The sequence below is a fragment of the Takifugu rubripes genome, unplaced genomic scaffold (assembly GCF_901000725.2).
Source record: "Takifugu rubripes unplaced genomic scaffold, fTakRub1.2, whole genome shotgun sequence".
Lineage (NCBI taxonomy): Eukaryota > Metazoa > Chordata > Actinopteri > Tetraodontiformes > Tetraodontidae > Takifugu > Takifugu rubripes.
The window spans coordinates 1,104,258-1,131,429 of NW_021821633.1; the positions used below are offsets into that span (position 1 = coordinate 1,104,258).

The 27,172-nt window shown below is 54.8% G+C and overlaps 1 protein-coding gene across 1 annotated transcript in view; it reads left to right on the forward strand.

Moving 5' to 3' along the window:
* Positions 1-27,172, forward strand: part of gbf1 (golgi brefeldin A resistant guanine nucleotide exchange factor 1) — a gene marked incomplete at its 5' end in the record, with an annotated part of 54,976 nt that overhangs the window by 20,333 nt on the left and 7,471 nt on the right. The window contains 30 exons of the mRNA XM_029832008.1: positions 1,316-1,447; positions 4,695-4,813; positions 5,180-5,288; positions 8,696-8,756; positions 11,347-11,401; positions 13,901-14,048; positions 14,122-14,351; positions 14,437-14,602; positions 14,701-14,912; positions 15,978-16,076; positions 16,154-16,348; positions 16,595-16,796; positions 16,874-16,990; positions 17,066-17,154; positions 17,228-17,430; positions 17,526-17,649; positions 18,822-18,947; positions 20,120-20,202; positions 20,450-20,686; positions 20,770-20,863; positions 22,738-22,914; positions 23,001-23,065; positions 23,154-23,271; positions 23,389-23,460; positions 23,556-23,650; positions 23,730-23,883; positions 24,248-24,470; positions 25,881-26,038; positions 26,123-26,372; positions 26,576-26,784. Of these exons, the coding sequence (XP_029687868.1) occupies positions 1,316-1,447; positions 4,695-4,813; positions 5,180-5,288; positions 8,696-8,756; positions 11,347-11,401; positions 13,901-14,048; positions 14,122-14,351; positions 14,437-14,602; positions 14,701-14,912; positions 15,978-16,076; positions 16,154-16,348; positions 16,595-16,796; positions 16,874-16,990; positions 17,066-17,154; positions 17,228-17,430; positions 17,526-17,649; positions 18,822-18,947; positions 20,120-20,202; positions 20,450-20,686; positions 20,770-20,863; positions 22,738-22,914; positions 23,001-23,065; positions 23,154-23,271; positions 23,389-23,460; positions 23,556-23,650; positions 23,730-23,883; positions 24,248-24,470; positions 25,881-26,038; positions 26,123-26,372; positions 26,576-26,784 (4,322 nt within the window). The remainder of the gene's footprint in view (positions 1-1,315; positions 1,448-4,694; positions 4,814-5,179; positions 5,289-8,695; positions 8,757-11,346; positions 11,402-13,900; positions 14,049-14,121; positions 14,352-14,436; positions 14,603-14,700; positions 14,913-15,977; positions 16,077-16,153; positions 16,349-16,594; positions 16,797-16,873; positions 16,991-17,065; positions 17,155-17,227; positions 17,431-17,525; positions 17,650-18,821; positions 18,948-20,119; positions 20,203-20,449; positions 20,687-20,769; positions 20,864-22,737; positions 22,915-23,000; positions 23,066-23,153; positions 23,272-23,388; positions 23,461-23,555; positions 23,651-23,729; positions 23,884-24,247; positions 24,471-25,880; positions 26,039-26,122; positions 26,373-26,575; positions 26,785-27,172) is intronic.

Consider the following 27,172-nt stretch of genomic DNA (forward strand, 5'->3'; position numbering starts at 1 on the left):
GGGTTAGAGTTAGAGGGTTAGAGGGTTAGGGTTCGAGGGTTAGAGGGTTAGGGTTCGAGGGTTAGAGGGTTAGGGTTCGAGGGTTAGAGGGTTAGGGTTAGAGGGTTAGAGGGTTAGGGTTAGAGGGTTAGGGTTAGAGTTAGAGGGTAGAGGGTTAGGGTTAGAGGGTTAGAGTTAGAGGGTTAGGGTTAGAGGGTCAGGGTTAGAGGGTTAGAGTTAGAGGGTTAGAGGGTTAGGGTTAGAGGGTCAGGGTTAGAGGGTTAGGGTTAAGGTTAGAGGGTTAGGGTTCGAGGGTTAGAGGGTTAGGGTTAGAGGGTTAGGGTTAGAGGGTTAGGGTTAAGGTTAGAGGGTTAGGGTTCGAGGGTTAGGGTTAAGGTTAGAGGGTTAGAGGGTTAGGGTTCGAGGGTTAGGGTTAAGGTTAGAGGGTCAGGGTTAGGGTTAGAGGGTTAGGGTTAGAGGGTTAGGGTTCGAGGGTTAGGGTTAAGGTTAGAGGGTTAGAGGGTCAGGGTTAGAGGGTTAGGGTTCAAGGGTTAGGGTTAAGGTTAGAGGGTTAAAGGGTCGGGGTTAGAGGGTCAGGGTTAGAGGGTTAGGGTTAAGGTTAGAGGGTTAGAGGGTTAGGGTCAGGGTTAGAGGGTTAGGGTTCGAGGGTTAGGGTTAAGGTTAGAGGGTTTAGGGTCAGGGTTAGAGGGTTAGGGTTAAGGTTAGAGGGTTAGAAGGTTAGGGTTAAGGGTTAGAGGGTTAGGGTTAGGAGGGTTAGGGTTAGGAGGGTTAGGGTTAGAGGGTTAGGGGGTTAGGGTTAGAGGGTTAGGGTTAGGAGGGTTAGGGTTAGAGGGTTAGGGTTAGGGTTAGAGGGTTAGGGGGTTAGGGTTAGAGGGTTAGGGTTAGAGGGTTAAAGGGTTAAGGTTTGAGGGTTAGGGTTAGAGGGTTAGGGTTAGAGGGTTAAAGGGTTAAGGTTTGAGGGTTAGGGTTAGATGGTTAGGGGTTAGAGGGTTATGGTTAAGGGTTAGGGTTAGGGTTAGAGGGTTAGGATTAGGGTTCGAGGGTTAGGGTTAGGTCAGCTTTGAAGACCTTGGCCTTTGATTGGGATGCTTGGCTGCTGTCACATGACACATGATTGATTGGTTGGGAAGGTTCCCACCCCATCGTTACTTTGCTCTCTGGTCCTCTGGCAGTAGCACAGGAGACGCTACAAATGCTGCTCATGGCTCTGTCCTGAGGGTTAGGTGTGTGTGTGTGGGGGGGGGGGGGGGGGGGGGGGTGCTGATGCTCTCTGCTCTCTTGCTGACTGCTGTGCTGCATTTGTCTCCTCACTCAGACCTGGCAGAAGTGGAACCTAATATTTTCCTGAGGCCCTTCCTTGAAGTTGTCCGGTCTGAAGACACCACAGGCCCCATCACAGGCCTCGCGCTCACCTCAGTCAACAAGTTCCTCTCCTATGGGCTGATTGGTAAGACTTCTGATGGATTTGATGTTTCCTTTGTTGTTTTGGTTCAACACCTTTGTGCCTATCTGTCTCCTGCCTGTGGATTATCCCAGAGATGTGGGTTTGACTGGAACAGTCCAAAGCTTGGAGACACATTTAATGGGTGTGAGGATGGGAATGGCCCAGGTGATTGTAGGGAGCCACGGCAGTGATCCGGGGCAGAGCAGGCCCACCACAGGGCCCATCACATGGCCCACCACATGGCCCACCACAGGGCCCACCACAGGGCCCACCACATGGCCCACCACAGGGCCAATCACATGGCCCATCACATGGCCCACCACATGGCCCATCACATGGCCCACCACAGGGCCCACCTCATGGCCCACCACAGGGCCCACCACAGAGTCCACCACAGGGCCCACCACAGGGCCCACCACAGGGACCACCTCATGGCCCACCACAGGGCCCACCACATGGGCCCTAGCCCGAGCCCTAACCCCTAACCCCAACACCCTAACCCCTAACCCCAACACCCTAACCATAACTAACCCTGACCCTAGCCCTAGCCCCTAACCCTGACCCTAGCCCTAACCCCTAACCCCTAACCCTGACCCTGACCCTAGCCCTAACCCCTAACCCCTAACCCTAGCCCTAACCCCTAACCCCTAACCACACTTAAACCAATGACACGCACCTGTTTTGCTTTATTGGTTTAAAGCAGAACTGATCACATCTTATTGATTAGGGTTAGGGTTGACAGTTTTCCATCCCAGTGTTTTCAGCCCGTCATTAGTGATGGGCTCGCTAATCCCCAAGCATTAGCTAGCATCCTGTGGTGTTCCGGACCCCTACAGACTGAGCCACTGCCGCCCACCAATTCTAACCAGACTTCACTTTATTAGAGATTAGAATTAGTCTCCCATTTTCATGATAACATGAGACATGTCTCGCCAAGAGCTGCTCCTGCACACAGCGCCATCTTCTGGTGTACAGGCCTTTTAGTTTGGAATGTTATTCTATAGTAGTGCCTGTCCCTTATATTCTGTTTGGACTTTGTCCTTCGGGCTTCTGATTGTTCCAGTTTATGAACTTGATGATGTGGCCTGACCCTAACCCTAACCCTCCAGATGAGAGGAAACATCTAGTCTGCTGCAACAATGCCACCACCCCGGGAGGACACACATGGAATAGCGCCTGCTTTATGTCTTCATCCTGAGCTTCTAAAGTCTTCCCGCTGTCGCAGAGATGATCCCAAAGCAGTGTTCCTGAAAGCTGGCCTGCTTCCATCCTGGCAGGAACTGAAGACAGACACCCATGAAGCTCTTCTTCTTTAGTTTCTGGAGCAGTGAGAAGCTCAACAGCATCAGTCCAGCTGTTCTGGCGTCCCGCGCCTTCGCCGCCTCGCCTCCTCTCTCTACCGCCTCTAGTCCCACGTTTGGATTTGTCTTTTTCAAAAGGTCTCCGTGCTGGTCGTGGGAGCCTGTGGCACGCGTTACCGCCTCAGCATCAGGTCGCTCCTCTCAGATTATTGGTGGACCCAGCTACCTGCTGCCACCTACTGGCAGGGAAGGGCATAGCCTCTCCACATGGGCCGCTCCCGGGTGTTCCTTCACACCAATGAAGTCAAATGAGAGCATTTGTGATGACGCACCTCACGAGTGCGGTAGACCACCACTTTCAGGGTAGAAAGATATTGTGGTCTTGTGCCTTTTCCTTGTTCCTGTGCTGCTTCCCGGCCTTTGAGCACCTTCCAGTCTGACCTCCCGCTCACGGGGAGCGGGAAGTCTGCCCAGGGTCTGGTGTCCAAGCAGATCTCTGAGAGATGATCCTTTCTTATGTCAGCTGATAAATCTTGAGACAGGTGAGCGGCTGTCCTGAGCAGCAGAGGGCCAGCACATTAGCACGTTAGCTAAACCCATCCTAACTTTAACCCTCAGCCAACCCTGAGTTGTGTTCCATCTCTTCTACCTCTGCGTGTGGTGTACACGGGCTGCTGCTTTGTTTAAGGTCCTGATATGTTAGACAGTAGATCCATGTCTTCATCTCTTGGCCTGTGCTCCTCCCTCCACCCATTAGCTAATGACCTGTTGCTCCTCAGGCTGATGGGAATGGGAAGCCCGGGAGGCTGCCGGCTAAGAGCTGCTTTCCCTCTCAGCTTTCAAAAACACCGGCTCCTGTTGCTTGGACAGCAACTTTGTCCCACCATTCTTCCAACAAAAAGCCACAGCTGGTCACGAGATCCCAGGGTCTGCTGCTCAGGCTGGACGGGCAGTATCGCATTTCTGTGAGCAGTTTTCCTTTGGATTCATGTGGCCGTTCCCAGCCCTCACACGGAGCGGGACGTTCTACACTTCCACCAAAGATTTTAGTCAAATTCCAGAGGTGACTGACAGAGAACATGTCCAGTTCAGGCAGCACAGGTCTTGTTCTTCAGTGTCAGTCTCCTCTTGAAAGGCCTCAAAGACACAGAGAAAATAGTTGTTTTGGTGTAAAAACCAACTGAAGCCAGTAATCGGAGCCTTGACCTTCAGCTCCGGGATGCTCCCGTTGTTCTTCCTCATTTTGATGACCTCCTGGATGTGGAGAAGCAGCGGCTCCCCTGGGTGACCAAGCTTCTCACCCTATCTCTGAGGGTTAGGGTGAGGGCTGCCCCACCACCCCCTGGAATCCCCTAACCCTAACCCTAACCCTGCTCCTAACCCTAACCCTGGAATCCCCTAACCCTAACCCTAACCCTGGAATCCCCTAACCCTAACCCTGGAATCACCAAACCCTAACCCTAACCCTGGAATCCCCTAACCCTAACCCTGCTCCTAACCCTAACCCTAACCCCTAACCCTAACCCTGGAATACCCTAACCCTAACCCTAACCCTGCTCCTAACCCTAACCCTGGAATCCCCTAACCCTAACCCTGGAATCCCCTAACCCTAACCCTGGAATCCCCTAACCCTAACCCTGGAATCCCCTAACCCTAACCCTAACCCTGGAATCCCCTAACCCTGGAATCCCCTAACCCTAACCCTCAGGAGAGGGGGAGGGGCCACCGTTTGGGTTTGAGCCATTTTAACAGCCGTGGCTGTTTCAGGTGGTGGGAGGGACACAACCAAGCTAATATGGCTACAAAGGTGCTATAGCTGTGCCATTTATATTTAAAAAGCCAAAACAGCGACTCGGGAAAAGATGGGTGTCGGCGGATACTTCAAATCAAACGCTGGGACGGGATGTGATCTTCCACCTTTCATTCATAACGGCTTCATCTCTTCACAGATGCACAGCACGACGCCGCTGCAGAGGCCATTGAGAACATGGCCGACGCCGTCACACACGCTAGATTTGTTGGAACGGACCCCGCTAGCGATGAAGTCGTCCTCATGAAAATCCTGCAGGTGCGTGAAGGCCTGGAGCTGCTGCTCTCCAGTCACAGGAGGTTCCAGAGCAGCTCTTGATGCTGCTCTGCAGGCTTCTTTCAGATGATGAGGAGTGAATCTCTCCAGCGGTTCTAGACATTTGAACAGGACAGCATCAGTCCTGGAATAATGAGCGAGACAAGCGTTTAGATAGCAACTCTCAGCTCCCAGAGCCTTGCAGAGGATCGGATGCATCAAAGAAGTCTTGGATCCAGTGTAGCAGGAACCTCTAGTGACCCCTGAAACCTGTCCCACATCAGGAGCCGGGGTGTGCACGAGCCAGGGTGTGCACGAGCCAGAGCACCCTACCGGCGTCTTCTTCAACACTCTGCTGTTCTGTTTCAGGTCTTGAGGACTCTTCTGCTCACACCTGTTGGAGCTCACCTCACCAATGAGTCTGTGTGTGAGATCATTGCAGTCCTGCTTCAGAATCTGTTCGAGATGCGGCTCAGTGGTGAGTAGCACTGCTCCCAACCCTGCTCCTAACCCTAACCCCCTGCTCCTAACCCTAACCCCTGCTCCTAACCCCAACCCCTGCCCCTAACCCTAACCCCTGCTCCTAACCCTAACCCCTGCTCCTAACCCCAACCCTGCTCCTAACCCCAACCCTGCTCCTAACCCCAACCCTGCTCCTAACCCTAACCCCTGCTCCTAACCCCAACCCTGCTCCTAACCCCAACCTGCTCCTAACCCTAACCCCTGCTCCTAACCCTAACCCTGCTCCTAACCCCAACCCTGCTCCTAACCCCTAACCCCTGCTCCTAACCCCAACCCTGCTACTAACCCCAACCCTGCTCCTAACCCCTAACCCCTGCTCCTAACCCTAACCCTGCTCCTAACCCCAACCCTGCTCCTAACCCCAACCCTGCTCCTAACCCCAACCCTGCTCCTAACCCTAACCCCTGCTCCTAACCCCAACCCTGCTCCTAACCCTAACCCCTGCTCCTAACCCTAACCCCTGCTCCTAACCCTAACCCCGCTCCTAACCCTAACCCCTGCTCCTAACCCTAACCCCTGCTCTAACCCTGACCCCTGCTCCTAACCCCAACCCTGCTCCTAACCCTACCCCCAACCCTGCTCCCAACCCCTGCTCCTAACCCCAACCCTGCTCCTAACCCTAACCCCTGCTCCTAACCCCCAACCCTGCTCCTAACCCTAACCCCTGCTCTACCCTAACCCTAACCCCTGCTCCTAACCCTAACCCCAACCCTGCTCCTAACCCTAACCCAACCCTGCTCCTAACCCCAACCCTGCTCCTAACCCTAACCCCAACCCTGCTCCTAACCCCAACCCTGCTCCTAACCCTAACCCCTGCTCCTAACCCTAACCCCTGCTTCTAACCCTAACCCTGCTCCTAACCCCTAACCCCTGCTCTAACCCTAACCCCTGCTCCTAACCCTAACCCCTGCTTCTAACCCTAACCCCTGCTCCTAACCCTAACCCCATCTCCTAACCCTAACCCCATCTCCTAACCCTAACCCTGCTCCTAACCCTAACCCCATCTCCTAACCCTAACCCCATCTCCTAACCCTAACCCTGCTCCTAACCCTAACCCTGCTCCTAACCCTAACCCCTGCTCCTAACCCTAACCCTGCTCCTAACCCTAACCCCTGCTCCTAACCTAAACCTAACCCTAACCCTAACCCTGCTCCTAACCCTAACCCTAACCGCTGCTCCTAACCCTAACCCTAACCCTGCTCCTAACCCTAACCCCTGCTCCTAACCTAACCCTAACCCCTAACCCTGCTCCTAACCCTAACCCTAACCCCTGCTCCTAACCCTAACCCTAACCCTGCTCCTAACCCTAACCCCTGCTCCTAACCCTAACCCCTGCTCCTAACGCTAACCCTGCTCCTAACCCTAACCTACCCCTAACCTAACCCTAACCCTGCTCCTAACCCCTAACCCTAACCCTAACCCTGCTCCTAAACCTAACCCCTGCTCCTAACCCTAACCCCTGTTCCTAACCCTAACCCTAACCCCTGCTCCTAACCCTAACCCTAACCCTGCTCCTAAACCTAACCCCTGCTCCTAACCCTAACCCTGCTCCTAACCCTAACCCTGCTCCTAACCCTGCTCCTAACCCTAACCCTGCTCCTAACCCTAACCCTGCTCCTAACCCTAACCTGCTCCTAACCCTGCTCCTAACCCTAACCCTGCTCCTAACCCTAACCCTGCTCCTAACCCTAACCCTACCCTAACCTAACCCTAACCCCTGCTCCTAACCCTAACCCTGCTCCTAACCCTAACCCTGCTCCTAACCCTAACCCTGCTCCTAACCCTAACCCTGCTCCTAACCCCTAACCTACCCCTAACCTAACCCTAACCCTGCTCCTAACCCTAACCCTAACCCTAACCCTAACCCCATCTCCTAACCCTAACCCCATCTCCTAACCCTAACCCTGCTCCTAACCCTAACCCTGCTCCTAACCCTAACCCCTGCTCCTAACCCTAACCCCTGCTCCTAACCCTAACCCCTGCTCCCTAACCTAACCCTAACCCTAACCCTAACCCTGCTCCTAACCCTAACCCTAAACCGCTGCTCCTAACCCTAACCCTAACCCTGCTCCTAACCCTAACCTACCCCTAACCTAACCCTAACCCTGCTCCTAACCCTAACCCTGCTCCTAACCCTAACCCTGCTCCTAACCCTGCTCCTAACCCTAACCTGCTCCTAACCCTAACCCTGCTCCTAACCCTAACCCTGCTCCTAACCCTGCTCCTAACCCTAACCCTGCTCCTAACCCTGCTCCTAACCCTAACCCTGCTCCTAACCCTGCTCCTAACCCTAACCCCTGCTCCTAACCCTAACCCCTGCTCCTAACCCTAACCCTAACCCTGCTCCTAAACCTAACCCCTGCTCCTAACCCTAACCCCTGCTCCTAACCCTAACCCTGCTCCTAACCCTGCTCCTAACCCTAACCCTGCTCCTAACCCTAACCCTGCTCCTAACCCTAACCCTGCTCCTAACCCTGCTCCTAACCCTGCTCCTAACCCTAACCCTGCTCCTAACCCTAACCCTGCTCCTAACCCTAACCCTGCTCCTAACCCTAACCCTGCTCCTAACCCCAACCCTGCCCCTAACCCTAACCCCTGCTCCTAACCCTAACCCTGCTCCTAACCCTAACCCTTCCTTCCACTAACTTTAAACCATTTGAAGCTGAGTGACAAGATGAAAAATCTAGATGAGAACTTTACCTGTTAGGGTTAGGGTTAGGGTTAGGGCTACAAATGAGTAAATCAGTTTGCTTCTCCGGGTCTCAGAAGCAGTTCCAACAGGAATGCCAGGCACTTGCAATCCTTGTCCTACGGAATACCTGAGCCCCCCCCTTCCCGTAGATGTTTTAGAATTACCCAACTTCCAAGTGGAGAACATATTGTTGGAAGATAAGGACACATGGAAGCTACCTGGAGGGCAGAACGTCTCTCTTGGTGGCACCTTTGTCCTCTCTTATGGAGCTGGGTGCAGCAACAGTTCCTCCCTGTCCTCCTACATCAAAGAACCCTAGCTAGGCCCAGATGGAGGAGCTGGAGAACAAGCCCAGTAAAGACCTAGACTGGGGGTCACAGCTCTGCCGGGCTTGGACCTGAGATCCGTCTTTAGGCCGTGACTGTGGAAGGAGCCTGACACTGATCGAGGGGTTGAGGGCCCATCAACCTGCCCGGCCCCTCAAAAGCAGAAGGTCCAGACGGTCCTCCAGCCGGCCTGCCGGCCTGTTGGTGGCTGGTGGTTGGTGGCTGGAGCTGCGCACCATGACATGGTCTTTCTGCTGCGATCTCTTCAGCCAAGCTCTCGTTTCTCTGCTTGTCTTTTGGGTTTCTTTCTCTTTGCTTCTGAGATTGTTTTGACTGTGTCCACAGAGCTCCTCAGGAAATCGGCTGAACATACCCTGGTAGACATGGTGCAGCTACTCTTCTCCAGGTAAAGGCCTCTTTAGTTCTGTGGAAACTCCTCAACTCGCTTTAGCTATGTGCTCCAGGCCAGGCGCATGCAGACCATGGGACCAGCTTCACAGTCTGCATGAGGATCAGGCTGGTGCCTGTTGGACCTGGGCTGAGAACCACAGGGTTCCTGGTTCCAGCCCCAGGGCCGACAGAACAGGGAAGGAGTTCTGGTAGTTGGGGAGGTGCCAGAACACCTTCAGAGCAGGTACCCTTGAGCAAGGCACTGAACCCTCCAATGCTCATAGAGGGCCCTGCCATGAACTGACCCATCCGGGGGGGGGGGGGGGGGGACTGCAGCTTATAACACAGAAAGATAGTGGGCTAGCAGACGGCATTTTGAGTTCTTGTCAAAACACTTGTTTGGATTTGCTCTTTTAAATAGAAATCTGAAGATGGTGGGCTCAAACCTGGGTTAGGGTTAGGGTTAGCCAACCGGTTGGGTTAGCCAACCAGTTAGGGTTAGGGTTAGCCAACCAGTTAGGGTTAGCCAACTGGTTAGGGTTAGCCAACCGGTTAGGGTTAGCCAATCAGTTGGGTTAGCCAACCAGTTAGGGTTAGGGTTAGCCAACCAGTTAGGGTTAGCCAACTGGTTAGGGTTAGCCAACCGGTTAGGGTTAGCCAATCAGTTGGGTTAGCCAACCAGTTAGGGTTAGGGTTAGCCAACCAGTTAGGGTTAGCCAACCAGTTGGGTTAGCCAACCAGTTAGGGTTAGGGTTAGCCAACCAGTTAGGGTTAGCCAACCAGTTGGGTTAGCCAACCAGTTAGGGTTAGGGTTAGCCAACCGGTTAGGGTTAGCCAACCAGTTGGGTTAGCCAACCAGTTAGGGTTAGGGTTAGCCAACCAGTTAGGGTTAGCCAACTGGTTAGGGTTAGCCAACCGGTTAGGGTTAGCCAATCAGTTGGGTTAGCCAACCAGTTAGGGTTAGGGTTAGCCAACCAGTTAGGGTTAGCCAACCAGTTGGGTTAGCCAACCAGTTAGGGTTAGGGTTAGCCAACCAGTTAGGGTTAGCCAACCAGTTGGGTTAGCCAACCAGTTAGGGTTAGGGTTAGCCAACCGGTTAGGGTTAGCCAACCAGTTGGGTTAGCCAACCAGTTAGGGTTAGGGTTAGCCAACCAGTTAGGGTTAGCCAACTGGTTAGGGTTAGCCAACCGGTTAGGGTTAGGGTTAGCCAACTGGTTAGGGTTAGGGTTAGCCAACCGGTTACGGTTAGCCAACCTGTTAGGGTTAGGGTTAGCCAACCGGTTAGGGTTAGCCGACCGGTTAGGGTTAGCCAACCGGTTACGGTTAGCCAACCGGTTAGGGTTAGGGTTAGCCAACTGGTTAGGGTTAGCCAACCAGTTAGGGTTAGGGTTAGCCAACCGGTTAGGGTTAGGGTTAGCCAACTGGTTACGGTTAGCCAACCGGTTAGGGTTAGGGTTAGCCAACCGGTTAGGGTTAGCCAACCGGTTAGGGTTAGGGTTAGCCAACCGGTTAGGGTTAGCCAACCAGTTAGGGTTAGGGTTAGCCAACTGGTTAGGGTTAGCCAACCGGTTAGGGTTAGGGTTAGCCAACTGGTTAGGGTTAGGGTTAGCCAACCGGTTAGGGTTAGGGTTAGCCAACCGGTTACGGTTAGCCAACCGGTTAGGGTTAGGGTTAGCCAACCGGTTAGGGTTAGCCGACCGGTTAGGGTTAGCCAACCGGTTAGGGTTAGGGTTAGCCAACCGGTTACGGTTAGCCAACCGGTTAGGGTTAGGGTTAGCCAACTGGTTAGGGTTAGCCAATCAGTTAGGGTTAGGGTTAGCCAACCGGTTAGGGTTAGGGTTAGCCAACCGGTTAGGGTTAGGGTTAGCCAACCGGTTACGGTTAGCCAAACCGGTTAGGGTTAGGGTTAGCCAAACCGGTTAGGGTTAGCCAACCAGTTAGGGTTAGGGTAGCCAACTGGTAGGGTTAGCCAACCGGTTAGGGTTAGGGTTAGCCAACTGGTTAGGGTTAGGGTTAGCCAACCGGTTAGGGTTAGGGTTAGCCAACCGGTTACGGTTAGCCAAACCGGTTAGGGTTAGGGTTAGCCAACCGGTTAGGGTTAGCCGACCGGTTAGGGTTAGCCAACCGGTTAGGGTTAGGGTTAGCCAACCGGTTACGGTTAGCCAACCGGTTAGGGTTAGGGTTAGCCAACTGGTTAGGGTTAGCCAATCAGTTAGGGTTAGGGTTAGCCAACCGGTTAGGGTTAGGGTTAGCCAACCGGTTAGGGTTAGGGTTAGCCAACCGGTTACGGTTAGCCAACCGGTTAGGGTTAGGGTTAGCCAACCGGTTAGGGTTAGCCAACCGGTTAGGGTTAGCCAACCGGTTAGGGTTAGGGTTAGCCAACTGGTTAGGGTTAGGGTTAGCCAACCGGTTAGGGTTAGGGTTAGCCAACCGGTTACGGTTAGCCAACCGGTTAGGGTTAGGGTTAGCCAACCGGTTAGGGTTAGGGTTAGCCGACCGGTTAGGGTTAGCCAACCGGTTAGGGTTAGGGTTAGCCAACCGGTTACGGTTAGCCAACCGGTTAGCGTTAATTATTAATTACTGTTTTAACTTCCTTTGTCTTTTAGATTACCACAGTTCAAAGAGGAGGCCAAGAGTTCTGTGGGGGCCAACATGAAGAAGGTAAGAGGCCATGAATGCTCCAACCTGTTCCGTTCTGGTGGCTCCCTGTTGGATGTGGCGTCCATCACGGTTTGCATGCGTTCACCTGTGTCTCTTCTCCTATCTGAGGGTAACGCCAGCGTGAACAGACGTGTAGCACTCTGGTGAAGATAACCTCTCCCAGGGTGGGCTTTCTTCAGGTTCCTCTGATGTAACCAGGGTTGACGGCTCATGCTTTCATGTCCTCCGTCACCTTTCAGCTTCTCTTTGGTCACCTGAGAAAGCGACGACTGTCCGAGTCTCTTGTGATGTTGATGATGGTGCTGTTGGCCCCGCTGGAGTCCAACCTTCTCCACAGGCTCCATATCAAACATCTTCTTCATGTGTTCTGGCTTGTTGCTCCTCATCAGCAATGACAACCAGAAGATTTGTGGAGCAGTTCTTGTCCAGTCCAGGATGAGCATTTCCAGCAGTGCTGCTAGCTTAGCATCTCCATCCATGTCAGGTTTCTTCTCTCCCAGTCTTATTTCTACACACCTCAGAAGAATGAAATGCTAAAATGTGTAATTGTGAGTGAAGCTTCTCAGCCAAAGTAGAAGGTGGCCACCAACCAAAGGTCACACACTCCTAATGTGGGCGGAGCCTGCTCAGCTGCGGTCAGGACACACCCCCTCCAGCTTCTGAAGGTCACACTGTTCTTCCCATCATTCATCTCCCTCCCTGTAGTGATGATGGCAGAGTCAGACCTTCTCCAGCACGTCCCAAAGCTTCTCAGGGGGGGTGAGGTCTGGACTCTGGGGGCCCGTCCATGTGTGAAATGATGTCTCATCAAACCTCTCACTATCTGAGCCCCAGGAATCCTGGAAGTCTCATCTTGGAATATGCCCACATCATCAGGGAAGAGAATGTTGCTGAACCTGGACCTGAGGACCTGCAGCAGCCCCAGATCAGAGCTCTGCCCCCCAGGCTGGTCCAGTAGACACCATGATGGGAGCATGGGTTCATCGGCCTCTCTTCCTACCCCTCACTCTGGACCTGGGTCACTCTGGAACAGGGTCACTCTGGACCCGGGTCACTCTGGACCCATCAGACCCCGTGACCTTCTTCCATGCTCCAGAGCCTTTATGCCCCCCAGCAGACCCCTGATCAGCCTCCCTGATCACTGCTTCTCTGAAGGCTCCACAGCTCTTCAGTCCCTCCACATTGTGCATGTGGAGATGTTCCAACTCTCACTATTCACCACAGTCCTGAGCTCCACTGGTGCTCTTCTACCCTCTGAGTGCACCAGACCTTCATTCAGGGCTGGTTCCCCACTGTCCTCCCACCTTTGAATAATGGACATTTGGACAGTTCTGTACAGTTTTAGGAGATGTTTCTCCTGCTGGATGCAGGACAATGATGGGCCTCTCCCCATAAGCACCACCATCTTCTCCCCCCCCCCACTGGGAGCTAGCTTCTCTCAGGTGGAGACTTTTGGGCCAGGCTGAGTAGAAGTGAGGATGTCTCCTGTAAAGACCAGTTGAGGGTCCTGAGAAGCCCATTTTGATGTTTAAAGCTGGACGTGAGCATGAATCTCTTGGCTGACAGCAGGTTCTGCAGCGTGTGTTCTTGTGAGTCCTCCACTGTGTTCTGCTCATCCTGGTTGGAACCTTTCCACGTGTTGGACTGTGTTCCCGGTGCTTTTGGACTCCTGCATGCTTCGGGTCTCCCTGCTCCTCAGCTAGCTGCATGTGGTGTGGATGGAGCCCTTCCTGCTTGTGCACGTGCGTGTGCATTTGAGCTTGCTTTGCTGGACTCTCTGCTGACATGTGTCCCTCACTAATCCCGGGTATCTGCCCACCCTTCTCTTCTGAGGCCTCCAATATCTTATGGAAAAACAAACGAGTGCAGGTAAGGACGATGGCTGTGTGTTCCCCCTCTCTCCTAGCTCCTTAGTCTCTACCCACCATCAGCAGGAGCCACGCTGGCCTGTGTGGGACTCCATCTGGACCTCCTGAAGCCTGTCAGAACCGGGCCGGACTCAGCGTGGGCCTGCCCCTGCTTTATGGCACCAACCCGGGGCACTTGCCTCACAGCTTTTGCATAATAGGGTGTAGAATTCAGAGATAACGTAGCTCTTGATCTGGCAGGTGTCCCGCTGCCAGATATGACAGAACAGATGGAAATAGCTGAGTGCACTAGTCAAACAGAGGGACAAAGGACACGAGGACAGCCTGCTCACACATCCAGGCAGAAGAATGTGGGCACAAGAAAGCTCTAATGCTGCTCCAATGGCAGTGGGGTCGCTCACTGGCTTCACTCATGCTAGCTTATGACTTCCTGCTGCCCTGTTTGACACCATCCTTCAGAAGGAAAATGCTAGCTGCTAGCTGGAGCCTGCAGAGCTAACTCTTGGCGTTGCCTGTAGCGACTCTAAAGGGTGCAGTTCTGTTGTCACATCAGCAGTTGTTGGATGATGTTCTAGCATGGTTGTGTCTTCAACAGCTCCGTTCACCTTCTTCCTCTGCTCTTGTGTGCCAGTTAAAGATGCGAGCCGGTGGGATGAGCGAGTCGTCTAAGTGGAAGAAGCAGAAACGCTCCCCCAGGCCGCCGCGGCATTTGGTGCGAAGTCCCTCTGGTCAGATGGAGGCAGCACAGTCCAGCACCCTCAGCAACAACAACCTGTCGGGTAACGAGCCCCCTCTCAAACCACCGGGGCTTTTGCTGCCTGGTGTCCAACGGCTGTGCTTCTCCCCACGTAGGAGGGGTCCCCTTCATTGAGCACGGCTCGGCCACCCCCAGCCTACCTCCTTCACAAAGTGCTGGCTCATCCATTTCTAGTCCTACAACTACGGACAGTGGCCTGGAAACAGGTTCCAAAGCCACCTCCAGGGAAGACCTCTCTGACCTGGACCAGTGTGGTTCCTCTGCAGTCAGCCCCAACAGAGCTGCTCCTCTTCCTGGGACGGAGCCTGGCTCTCCAGGCGCACAGGTACCCTCTGGACTCACACACCAATCAGAACCTCCTGCCCCTTCCTCCCACTGCCAGCTCTCTTCTCTCCCTGATTTCGCTCTAGTCTGAGGGCCGGCGTGTTCCGTCAGCTTCAGCTTCGGTGGAGTCCATCCCAGAGGTTCTGGAAGACAAAGACTCTCTGAGAGAGCAGGTGGACAGTAGCTCGGTCCATGACATGGACTATGTGAACCCCCGCGGAGTCCGGTTCACCCAGTCCACACAGAGAGACGGTAACACCCTGATCTCACAGAGTGTATGCACACAACGCTTGTGTGTGTAGCCTGGGGGGCTAACCCTAACCCTAACATGTGTCCTTGCTCCCTTCCAGGCTCCTCCCTCCTTCCCTATGGACTTCCCTGTCTCAGAGAGCTTTTCCGCTTCCTGATTTCTCTCACCAATCCCCACGATCGCCACAACAACGACGCCATGATGCACATGGGCCTGCAGCTTTTAACGGTTGCACTGGAGTCGGGACACATCGCCAACTGTGCGTCGCTGCTGGTGCTGGTCAAGGATGAGCTGTGCAGACACCTGCTCCAGGTAAAGCCCTGCTGGTGCAGACACCTGCTCCAGGTAAAGCCCTGCTGGTGCAGACACCTGCTCCAGGTAAAGCCCTGCTGGTGCTGACACCTGCTCCAGGTAAAGCCCTGCTGGTGCTGACACCTGCTCCAGGTAAAGCCCTGCTGGTGCTGACACCTGCTCCAGGTAAAGCCCTGCTGGTGCTGACACCTGCTCCAGGTAAAGCCCTGCTGGTGCTGACACCTGCTCCAGGTAAAGCCCTGCTGGTGCTGACACCTGCTCCAGGTAAAGCCCCGCTGGTGCTGACACCTGCTCCAGGTAAAGCCCCGCTGGTGCAGACACCTGCTCCAGGTAAAGCCCCGCTGGTGCAGACACCTGCTCCAGGTAAAGCCCTGCTGGTGCAGACACCTGCTCCAGGTAAAGCCCCGCTGGTGCTGACACCTGCTCCAGGTAAAGCCCCGCTGGTGCAGACACCTGCTCCAGGTAAAGCCCTGCTCCAGGTAAAGCCCTGCTGGTGCTGACACCTGCTCCAGGTAAAGCCCTGCTCCAGGTAAAGCCCTGCTGGTGCAGACACCTGCTCCAGGTAAAGCCCCGCTGGTGCGGACACCTGCTCCAGGTAAAACCCTGCTGGTGCAGACACCTGCTCCAGGTAAAGCCCTGCTGGTGCGGACACCTGCTCCAGGTAAAGCCCCGCTGGTGCGGACACCTGCTCCAGGTAAAGCCCTGCTGGTGCGGACACCTGCTCCAGGTAAAGCCCCGCTGGTGCGGACACCTGCTCCAGGTAAAGCCCTGCTGGTGCAGACACCTGCTCCAGGTAAAGCCCTGCTGGTGCAGACACCTGCTCCAGGTAAAGCCCTGCTGGTGCGGACACCTGCTCCAGGTAAAGCCCCGCTGGTGCGGACACCTGCTCCAGGTAAAGCCCTGCTGGTGCTGCTCCCCAGGGTGCTCCTCATGCCTGCTGCTCCACTACACAGCAGATGTTTATGTGTTCTGGTCCCGCTACTGAGCCTCTGCAGGATCTACTCAGCAAAGATCAGCGGCGTGGACGGAGGAACTGAGGAGCTGTGGCTCTTGTGTCTGTTGCAGCTGCTGAGTGTGGAGCGGATGAACCTGTACGTCTCTTCCATACGCGTCTGCTTCCTGCTGTTTGAAAGCATGAGGATCCACTTAAAGTTCCAGCTGGAGGTAAACATGTTGCTATGCTAATGGTCGTTGCTTGGGGAGTTGGAAGAGGCAGCAAATCTGGTGTCTGTGTGTTGCAGATGTACCTGAAGAGGGTGATGGACATCATCACCTCGGAGAACATTAAAATGCCCTATGAAATGAAAGAAGTGGCTCTGGAGGCGCTGGTCCAGCTGTGGAGGATCCCCAGCTTTGTGACTGAACTCTACATCAACTACGACTGTGACTTCTACTGCTCCAACCTGTTCGAGGACCTGACCAAGCTGTTGTCCAAGGTAACGCCCCACCTCCTGAAGCGGAGCCTCAAGAACCCTTTTGATGCTCACTGGCCCAAACCGGGCTCTTTTCTAACCCGAACCCGAACCTGCTGCCTTTCTGGGCTCCTTGATCGTCTTCACTGTGCTTGTTGGAGTGCTGCTGCTTCCTGTAGCTGATGAAGCCGCCAGTCGTAGCATCAAAGACCTGCTGTGTCAGCAGATGATGAGCTTCAGCTTCCTCATGACAGCTTCCCTCTCTTACAGAATGCCTTCCCAGTGTCGGGCCAGCTCTACACCACCCACCTTCTGTCCCTGGAGGCTCTGCTGACCGTCATCGACAGCATCGAGGCCCACTGCCAGGCCAAGGTGCTCAGTGGTGCTGCTCACCAGGAGCAGTTAGAAGCACCAAGTGCAGAAGGACTGAGTTCAGCCACAGACCCTGGCGCTGGCACAGACCCCAGATCAGGTAGGACGTGCACGTGGATGGAAGCTGGATTATCTTCTGGGTAAATGCTAACTCCAGTGTACCTGCTCTTTCTCCAGAGCCCAACCAGAGCATCACCAATGGTCTTCCCCACGTGGACAGCCCTCCCACCCCTGGACAGCAGATGGCTGAGAAGATGCGGCCCAGCAGGCAGGACCACGGAGACGGGGACGCTGGTCAGGGTCTGACACTTGCTTCCACGTGTGTTTTGGACTGGGCCTGTAGTCTTGTGTTGTGTTGTGTTGTTGCAGCTGAGAAGAGAGCGCCGCCGAAGCCCCAGCGCTTCTCCAGCTTCCTGCCTGACTCTCAGGAGCTGATGGACATCCGCACCAAGAAAAAGGCAGGACGCGCTGGCTGTCCTACGTTGGCTCGCCTGTCAGACTGTCCCCTCACTGTTCCGCTGTCTCCCCCAGTTGTTGATCGCCGGCACAGAGCAGTTCAACCAGAAGCCAAAGAAGGGGATCCAGTTCCTGCAGGAGAAGGGCCTCCTCAGCACCCCCACGGACAACAACCAAATAGCTCAGTGGCTCAGGGAAAACCCCCGGCTGGACAAGAAGATGATTGGCGAGTACATCAGTGACCGAAAGAACGCGGAGCTCCTGGACTCCTTTGTGAAGTACGATGAGCTTCTCTGGAGTTTTAGATCCTTTCAGTGTTTTGAGATGCTCCTGAGGACAGGAAGTGAGAAAGACTTGTACGTTTTGATTGCAGCACCTTTGGCTTCCAAGGGCTTCGGATTGACGAGGCTCTCAGGCTGTACCTGGAGGCCTTTAGGCTGCCTGGAGAAGCTCCAGTTATCCAGAGACTCCTGGAAACCTTTACAGACAACTGGCACGTGAGTCCAGGCTGACGTCACTTCCTCCTTACAGTCAGCAGGAGAGCAGCCAGCAGCCAACAAGCATGACTGGGAGGGGTGGTGGGCTGGAGCAGGAAGGGTTAGGGTTAGGGAACACGACGGGCTAACCCCAACCACAGAGAGGAGCAGAGCTGGTTCTGCTCCTGAACACAGAGAGGAGCAGAGCTGGTTCTGCTCCTGAACACAGAGAGGAGCAGAGCTGGTTCTGCTCCCGACCTCAGAGAGGAGCAGAGCTGGTTCTGCTCCCGACCTCAGAGAGGAGCAGAGCTGGTTCTGCTCCTGAACACAGAGAGGAGCAGAGCTGGTTCTGCTCCTGAACACAGAGAGGAGCAGAGCTGGTTCTGCTCCCAAACACAGAGAGGAGCAGAGCTGGTTCTGCTCCCAACCACAGAGAGGAGCAGAGCTGGTTCTGCTCCTGAACACAGAGAGGAGCAGAGCTGGTTCTGCTCCTGAACACAGAGAGGAGCAGAGCTGGTTCTGCTCCCAACCACAGAGAGGAGCAGAGCTGGTTCTGCTCCCGACCTCAGAGAGGAGCAGAGCTGGTTCTGCTCCCGAACACAGAGAGGAGCAGAGCTGGTTCTGCTCCCGAACACAGAGAGGAGCAGAGCTGGTTCTGCTCCCGAACACAGAGAGGAGCAGAGCTGGTTCTGCTCCTGAACACAGAGAGGAGCAGAGCTGGTTCTGCTCCTGAACACAGAGAGGAGCAGAGCTGGTTCTGCTCCCAACCACAGAGAGGAGCAGAGCTGGTTCTGCTCCTGAACACAGAGAGGAGCAGAGCTGGTTCTGCTCCTGAACACAGAGAGGAGCAGAGCTGGTTCTGCTCCCGACCTCAGAGAGGAGCAGAGCTGGTTCTGCTCCTGAACACAGAGAGGAGCAGAGCTGGTTCTGCTCCCGACCTCAGAGAGGAGCAGAGCTGGTTCTGCTCCCGACCTCAGAGAGGAGCAGAGCTGGTTCTGCTCCTGAACACAGAGAGGAGCAGAGCTGGTTCTGCTCCTGAACACAGAGAGGAGCAGAGCTGGTTCTGCTCCTGAACACAGAGAGGAGCAGGGCTGGTTCTTCTGGGCTCAGACCGCCCCCTTAGCTGTGTGCTGCTGGAGCTAACCCTAACCCTAACCCTAACCCTAACCCTAAGGTGGCCTGTGTCTCTGCAGAAGGTCAACGGCTCTCCTTTCATGACCAACGACGCGGGCTTTGCTCTGGCTTATGCCATCATCATGCTGAACACCGACCAGCACAACCACAACGTGCGGAAGCAGAACATCCCCATGACGGTGGAGGTGAGTGCGCTCCTACACTTCAGCTCCTCTAAAATCAGTCAGAAGTTAGGAGACCCAAGCACCACTTCCTGTCCAGTGTTCCTCAGCTCGGAGCTCCAACATGGGAACTGTCTCCCACTACTTTAAGGTGCACGCACCGGTGGGGAATCGACCCCCCAACAGGTGCCCAACTGAGGCGAGGGTGGCTATTAAAAGAGGAGCCATACAGATGTCAACAGCTGCAGGCAGCGGCGCTCTGGCCGAGGGGCCGAGCTCTTCTGAACAGGTGCCAGGAGGAAGGCTCCGCCCACATTTAGCCAGTGGGATCTTCCTCATTTGGGGCTCCAACTGGGACTTGGAGTTGCTGTTTATGGCAGTGAGCCTCCCAAAGATGGAGGGAATGTGGGAGCTGCTGAAGACTAAACAGAGTGTGAGGCAGCTTGGGAACAGTCAGTGGGTGGCCCCCCGCCCCCCGCCCTTGCCCCCCGCCCCCCACCCCCCACCCCCCACCAGGGAGCACTTGCTGCCTCTCTGCTCCAGCTACATTCTTCTCTCCTTGCTCACACTTTGTAGAGCTGATCTTCTTTAAGTCGGTGTCATAACCTCATCACGGGACCTGCATTGTGCAGTCTTTAGATTGTCACCATACATTCCCAAAAGGTCATTTGTGGTTTGCACGTTGACGCCCCCCCCATTCCCCCCCGGGCTGAGACAACAGGCAAAGGTTTGCACACAATAGGCTGGAGAAGGCTAATAAAAGTGGCGCCTCGCCCCCGTGCTCAGCAGCTTTAATGTGTGTTGGCTGTGAGCTTTGTTAGCATGCAAATATCTCCTTTTCCTAGCAATGTGCAGGTCCGATCAGGAGCATAAACCAGTCTGACCAGCACGCCAAGGCGCCTTGCTGAGTGGGTCCAGTAGCTAGTTGGGAGGGACTGACTTCTTAAACTGGACTCTGAGATGTGAGCTGATCTCAGCCCGAACATGGAAGGTGCTAACCCTAACCCTAACCTGGGCTGTATCAGGTGACCGGACACGTGCGCTGTCACGTTTCCGTGCTCTCTTGGTGCTACCCTAGGCCTGGGGGTCTGAGCTGAGACGGTGGAGGAGGACACCTCCCAACTCTGTCTTGGTCTTGACTTTTTTGGACTTTTCCAACCACATTTTCTCATTTTCCTCTTTGTTCTTGTTCACAGCAATTCAAGAAGAATCTGAAGGGGGTGAATGGAAACAAGGACTTTGAGCAGGACATGTTGGAGGACATCTACACAGCCATCAAGTACGCTCCTTCACACACCTCCACTGACCTATGCCACGGTTAGCTCTCATGGTCAAGACCTCCACCCAGTTCTCTGTGTGAGGTCGCAGCTCCTCTGATGGTGCCCAGCCGAGCCACCTTCTATCTGGGTTCCTGCTGCACCAGCAGCTCAGACTGAGAAGGTGTCTGAGGCTGAGGCCCGTCCTGCTGTCCATGGGCAGGACTCGGACTCACCTGGTGTCACAGGTGAGGTGTGTGTGCTCTGCAGGAGTGAAGAGATCGTGATGCCTGACGAGCAGATCGGCCTGGTGAAGGAGAACTACGTCTGGAGTGTCTTGCTGCACCGTGGTGCCACACCTGAGGGCCTCTTCCTCCACCTGCCACCTGGCAGCTGTGATCATGACCTGTTCTCCATGACGTGGGGCCCCACCATTGCTGCCCTCTCCTACGTGTTCGACAAGAGTCTTGATGACGGCATCCTGCAGAAGGCTATCGCTGGCTTCAGGTACGAACCCTCCATCCCTGCTGAAGAACCTGTTTCCAGGTGCTCCACCAGTCCTTGTTGTTCAGGTCTTTCTCTCTTTTCAGGAAGTGTGCAATGATAGCAGCTCATTATGGCTTCAGCGACGTTTTCGACAACCTCATCATCTCCCTCTGCAAGTTTACCACCCTGAGCAGTGAGGTAAAGCTCTCCACACAGCAAACGCCTCCGTTCATGTTCCTGAAGGCCTGTTGAACTCTGCTGTAGCGTTCTCCCTCTGGTCAGGGCTGCACCTGCCTGTTGGCCAGCCAAACCTCAGTGCAGGTCCAGCCAAATGCTCCTCACAGCAGGGCTGAAGGGGCCCCGGGGGGGCTGAAGGGGCCCCGGGAGGGCTGAAGGGCCCGGGGGGGCTGAAGGCCACAACGGGGCTGAAGACCACAGCAGGGCTGAAGGAGACCCCTGAAGATGAGTGGAGACCCCTGAAGATGAGTGGAGACTCCTGAAGATGAGTGGAGACTCCTGAAGATGGGTGGAGACCCCTGAAGATGAGTGGAGACTCCTGAAGATGGGTGGAGACTCCTGAAGATGAGTGGAGACTCCTGAAGATGAGTGGAGACTCCTGAAGATGAGTGGAGACTCCTGAAGATGGGTGGAGACCCCTGAAGATGAGTGGAGACTCCTGAAGATGAGTGGAGACTCCTGAAGATGGGTGGAGACCCCTGAAGATGAGTGGAGACTCCTGAAGATGAGTGGAGACTCCTGAAGATGAGTGGAGACTCCTGAAGATGGGTGGAGACTCCTGAAGATGAGTGGAGACTCCTGAAGATGAGTGGAGACTCCTGAAGATGGGTGGAGACCCCTGAAGATGAGTGGAGACCCCTGAAGATGGGTGGAGACTCCTGAAGATGGGTGGAGACTCCTGAAGATGGGTGGAGACTCCTGAAGATGAGTGGAGACTCCTGAAGATGAGTGGAGACCCCTGAAGATGGGTGGAGACTCCTGAAGATGAGTGGAGACTCCTGAAGATGGGTGGAGACTCCTGAAGATGAGTGGAGACCCCTGAAGATGAGTGGAGACTCCTGAAGATGGGTGGAGACTCCTGAAGATGAGTGGAGACTCCTGAAGATGGGTGGAGACTCCTGAAGATGAGTGGAGACTCCTGAAGATGAGTGGAGACCCCTGAAGATGGGTGGAGACTCCTGAAGATGGGTGGAGACCCCTGAAGATGGGTGGAGACCCCTGAAGATGGGTGGAGACCCCTGAAGATGGGTGGAGACTCCTGAAGATGAGTGGAGACCCCTGAAGATGGGTGGAGACTCCTGAAGATGAGTGGAGACCCCTGAAGATGGGTGGAGACCCCTGAAGATGGGTGGAGACTCCTGAAGATGAGTGGAGACCCCTGAAGATGAGTGGAGACCCCTGAAGATGAGTGGAGACCCCTGAAGATGGGTGGAGACTCCTGAAGATGAGTGGAGACCCCTGAAGATGAGTGGAGACCCCTGAAGATGAGTGGAGACCCCTGAAGATGGGTGGAGACCCCTGAAGATGGGTGGAGACTCCTGAAGATGAGTGGAGACCCCTGAAGATGAGTGGAGACCCCTGAAGATGCCGGGTCCATCTCGTTCACCCTTCCTGACAGGACGTCTCTAGGATGTCCTCCAACAGCTGATTACGCGTTGTCTTAATGTCCAGCGACTCACTGTTGTCCTCAAACCAGCCTACCGTTAGCTTAGCAACACATGAGCTAGGAGTCATTATAGCGCTGCTAAGAACCAACCAGATCCTGTTGATTCACCATTTTTAATGTGTAGACAGACAGACAGACAGACAGACAGACAGACAGACAGACAGAGACACACACACACACACACACACACACACACAACCAACTGAGGGACTGTTGGTCTCCTACTAATATGGACGTGTGGCTGTAGTTTGTCCCTTTATTACGTTATGTCCCTTTATTTTATTAATATTGGTAGTTTTGTCATGTGTTTCCTCTGTCGGCCACTAAAGTCTCCAGTCAAACTACCATATGAACAGTAGAACTTGTTGTTGTCTGTTGTTCCCTACAGTCAGTAGAAAACCTTCCTAGCGTGTTTGGAAGTAACAGCAAGGCACAGACAGCAGCCAAGGCAGTGTTTGACCTTGCCCATCGCCATGGCAACATCCTTAGGGAGGGCTGGAAGAACATAATGGACTCCATGCTGCAGCTGTTCCGGTCGGAGCTGCTGCCCAAAGCCATGGTTGAGGTCAGTGTTCCAGCGTATCTGTGCGGGATGGCCAGTCCTCTGCTGCCCCCTGCTGTTCAGTCATCAGCACTGTCTTTGCTCCTCAGGTGGAGGACTTCTTAGAGCCCAATGGGAAGATTTCTCTTCAAAGAGAGGAGACCCCATCCAATCGGTACGTGTGGAGCAGCTGTGTTTGTGTTGGCCACGCTACGTTCCCCTGAGCGGGACGGAAGGATGATGTGTGCTGCTGTGTTTCCCAGCGGGGAGTCAGCAGTGCTGAGCTTTGTTACCTGGCTGAGTGGAGCTGAACAGTCGGGAACCCGAGGACCGTCCACAGAGAACCAGGAGGCCAAGCAGGCCGCCGTCCTCTGCATCAAGGTACAGGGCTGCTGCTCCCGCCACTCCTCAGGGAGCCTGTGAGGCTCCAGAGGTCTGTCAGGTCCTCCTCCTGGTCCCTCCTCTGAGCTGTCTGGTGTTGTGCTTCCTCCTTCCTAGCAATGTGACCCAGAGAAGTTAATCACGGAGAGCAAATTCCTGCAGCTGGAGTCCCTGCAGGAGCTGATGAAGGTTGTTTATCTCATCTGAACGAAGATCTCAACACCTGTGCTGAGGTGCTGCTGCCCGTGGTGGTTCACACAGGAACTAACTCATCCTCCCTGCAGGCTCTGATCTCGGTGACGCCCGATGAAGAGACCAACGATGAGGAGGATGCTGCCTTCTGCCTGGAGATGCTGCTGCGCATCGCTCTGGAGAACCGGTAGGAACTGAGCCCAGCAGCAAAGGCTGGTTGTGAGGGTAACGCCATGACTGTGTGTGTGTGTGTGTGTGTGTCGCAGAGATCGCGTGTCCTGCGTGTGGCAGACCGTGCGGGACCATCTCTACCACCTCTGTGTCCACGCCACCGACAGCTGCTTCCTGGTGGAGCGGGCCGTGGTGGGACTCCTCCGGCTCGCCATCCGCCTCCTGCGTCGGGAGGACATCAGCTCTCAGGTGGGCCGTGGTGGTGGGAGGGGGTCCAGGAAGCCAGGCTGCATTACATGAGGTCTACCTTAAAACTGTCGTGGTGCTGGAGCTTCTAACCCTGCCTCACTGATGGTACCAAGCATACGTTACTCCGTCATCTGCCAGAAGGAGCAGGTTCTCCCAGGTTCTTGGACTTCAGAAACCTTTGGGGCTCCTGATTGGCCTGTCAGGTCTTTGGTTGTGCTCCCACTGTGAGGTGTCCCACACGTTGATCCATCCGTGTGCTGATCTTAGATAGATGTCCTCACAAGTTGCTTGCATTGAAGGTTGGTCTGGAAGGATGTGTGAAGCATGTTCCTTGGTCCTGATCTGGTGTCTCCTTGTCCATCAGGTTCTCCTGTCTCTGCGTCTCCTCCTCATGATGAAACCTCACGTGCTGTCCCGGGTCAGCAGAGAGGTGGCCTATGGTCTCCACGAGCTGTTGAAGACGAATGCAGCCAACATCCACTGCACAGATGATTGGTACACACTCTTCTCCCTGCTGGAGTGCATCGGAGGGGGCGTGAAGCCTCCTGCCTCCTTCCAGCTGGCCTCCAGCACCGACAACGACACAGGTTCACCTCTGCTCACCACCCATCTTCTCTTTAGAGGAGTGCTTTAGTCATACTAGTGAGACTAGTGCCTCACTAGTGCTTCCTCCATGGCCTCACTAGTGCATGACCTCACTAGTGCTTCCTCCATGACCTCACTAGTGCTTCCTCCATGACCTCACTAGTGCTTCCTCCATGACCTCACTAGTGCATGACCTCACTAGTGCTTCCTCCATGGCCTCACTAGTGCTTCCTCCATGACCTCACTAGTGCTTCCTCCATGACCTCACTAGTGCATGACCTCACTAGTGCTTCCTCCATGGCCTCACTAGTGCTTCCTCCATGACCTAACTAGTGCTTCCTCCATGGCCTCACTAGTGCATGACCTCACTAGTGCTTCCTCCATGACCTCACTAGTGCATGACCTCACTAGTGCTTCCTCCATGACCTCACTAGTGCTTCCTCCATGACCTCACTAGTGCTTCCTCCATGGCCTCACTAGTGCATGACCTCACTAGTGCTTCCTCCATGGCCTCACTAGTGCATGACCTCACTAGTGCTTCCTCCATGACCTCACTAGTGCTTCCTCCATGACCTCACTAGTGCTTCCTCCATGACCTCACTAGTGCATGACCTCACTAGTGCTTCCTCCATGGCCTCACTAGTGCTTCCTCCATGACCTAACTAGTGCTTCCTCCATGGCCTCACTAGTGCATGACCTCACTAGTGCTTCCTCCATGACCTCACTAGTGCATGACCTCACTAGTGCTTCCTCCATGACCTCACTAGTGCTTCCTCCATGGCCTCACTAGTGCATGACCTCACTAGTGCTTCCTCCATGACCTCACTAGTGCTTCCTCCATGACCTCACTAGTGCTTCCTCCATGACCTCACTAGTGCATGACCTCACTAGTGCTTCCTCCATGACCTCACTAGTGCTTCCTCCATGACCTCACTAGTGTTTCCTCCATGGCCTCACTAGTGCTTCCCCCATGACCTCACTAGTGCTTCCTTCATGACCTCACTCACCCTCCTCCATGGCCTCACGAGTGCTTCCTCCATGACCTCACTAGTGCTTCCTCCATGACCTCATTAGTGCATGACCTCACTAGTGCTTCCTCCATGATCTCACTAGTGCATGGCCTCACTAGTGCTTCCTTCATGACCTCACTAGTGCTTCCTCCATGACCTCATTAGTGCATGACCTCACTAGTGCTTCCTCCATGGCCTCACTAGTGCTTCCTCCATGGCCTCACTAGTGCATGACCTCACTAGTGCTTCCTCCATGGCCTCACTAGTGCATGGCCTCACTAGTGCTTCCTCCATGACCTCACTCACCCTCCTCCTATCTGAACTTTAGGTCTTTTCTTTGGTTCTTCATGAAGAGAACTTTGAGTAGTTGGATGATGAGGCTGCTCTGCCCTCTGCCTCCAGGAGCCCAGTCAGACAGCGAGCTGCCCCCTCATCACGTCAGTGAGGTCAACGTGGACCGAGGCTACACCTCCGACTCGGAGGTCTACACGGAGCACAGCAAGGCCAGGATCCCTCGCTCCACCACAGACGTGGATGTGGCGAGCAGCGGCTGGCTGGTGGTCAGCACACTCACGTCGCCATGACAACGCTGGAGGGGCTGGTGTAGAGACCACACTCATTCTGGGGCTTTTCTCTCTCCTAAGGTGGGGAAAGACGACCTGGAGATGAGCAAGACCTCTTCAGGCTGCCATAAGCCTCAGCTTCTCCACCCACTGGTCAACCAGTACAGCCTGACCCTGGGCCAGGACCTGGGCCAGCACGACACCAAGTCTCTCATCAAGTGTGTGGAGACCTTGTCCTTCATCGTGCGCGATGCTGCGCACGTCACCCCCGACAACTTTGAGCTGTGCGTTAGGGCCATTCGTGTGTTTGTGGAGGCCAGCCTCAACGGAGGTGAGAACATCTCATTCTGCAGGCCTGGATGTGGGTGGGGGGTGAGTCCATGGGACCGAGACCGCCTGGGGGCTCTGCGCGTTGAGCAGCTACAGTAGGAGCTCACCTGGTATCTCATCCAGCTGTGTTGTGGCTGCCTGGTCTCCATGGATACGAGGTTAGGCTGTTGCTGATGCTCTCATTGACCTTGATGATATTTGAAGGTTACCGCAACCACGACAAGAAGAAGAGCCACAAGTACGACTCCTCCAGATCTCGACTGAGGAAGAAGATGGGCAGCCGGGAGAAGGAGGCCGGGGGTGGCAACAGGCGCGGCGGCGGCCGGCTAACGAGCCAGCGCCCATCCCGTTCCCATAGTGATGATGAGGAGGACGAAGGTGTCCCAGCCAGCTACCACACGGTGTCATTACAGGTTAGTCAGGACGTAAGTACATCAGCCCTCTTTCCTCCTCTACCTCATGTTGATTTGAGTCAAACCTCCCAACCCTCCTCTGTAGACCCTGTAGGCCCTGCAGAACCTGTAGACCCTGTAGACCTTGTAGGCCCTGCAGACTCTGTAGGCCCTGCAGACCCTGTAGACCCTCTAGGCCCTGTAGACCCTGTAGGCCCTGCAGAACCTGTAGACCCTGTAGGCCCTGTAGACCTTGTAGGCCCTGCAGACTCTGTAGGCCCTGCAGACCCTGTAGACCCTCTAGGCCCTGTAGACCCTGTAGGCCCTGCAGAACCTGTAGACCCTGTAGGCCCTGTAGACCTTGTAGGCCCTGCAGACTCTGTAGGCCCTGCAGACCCTGCAGACCCTG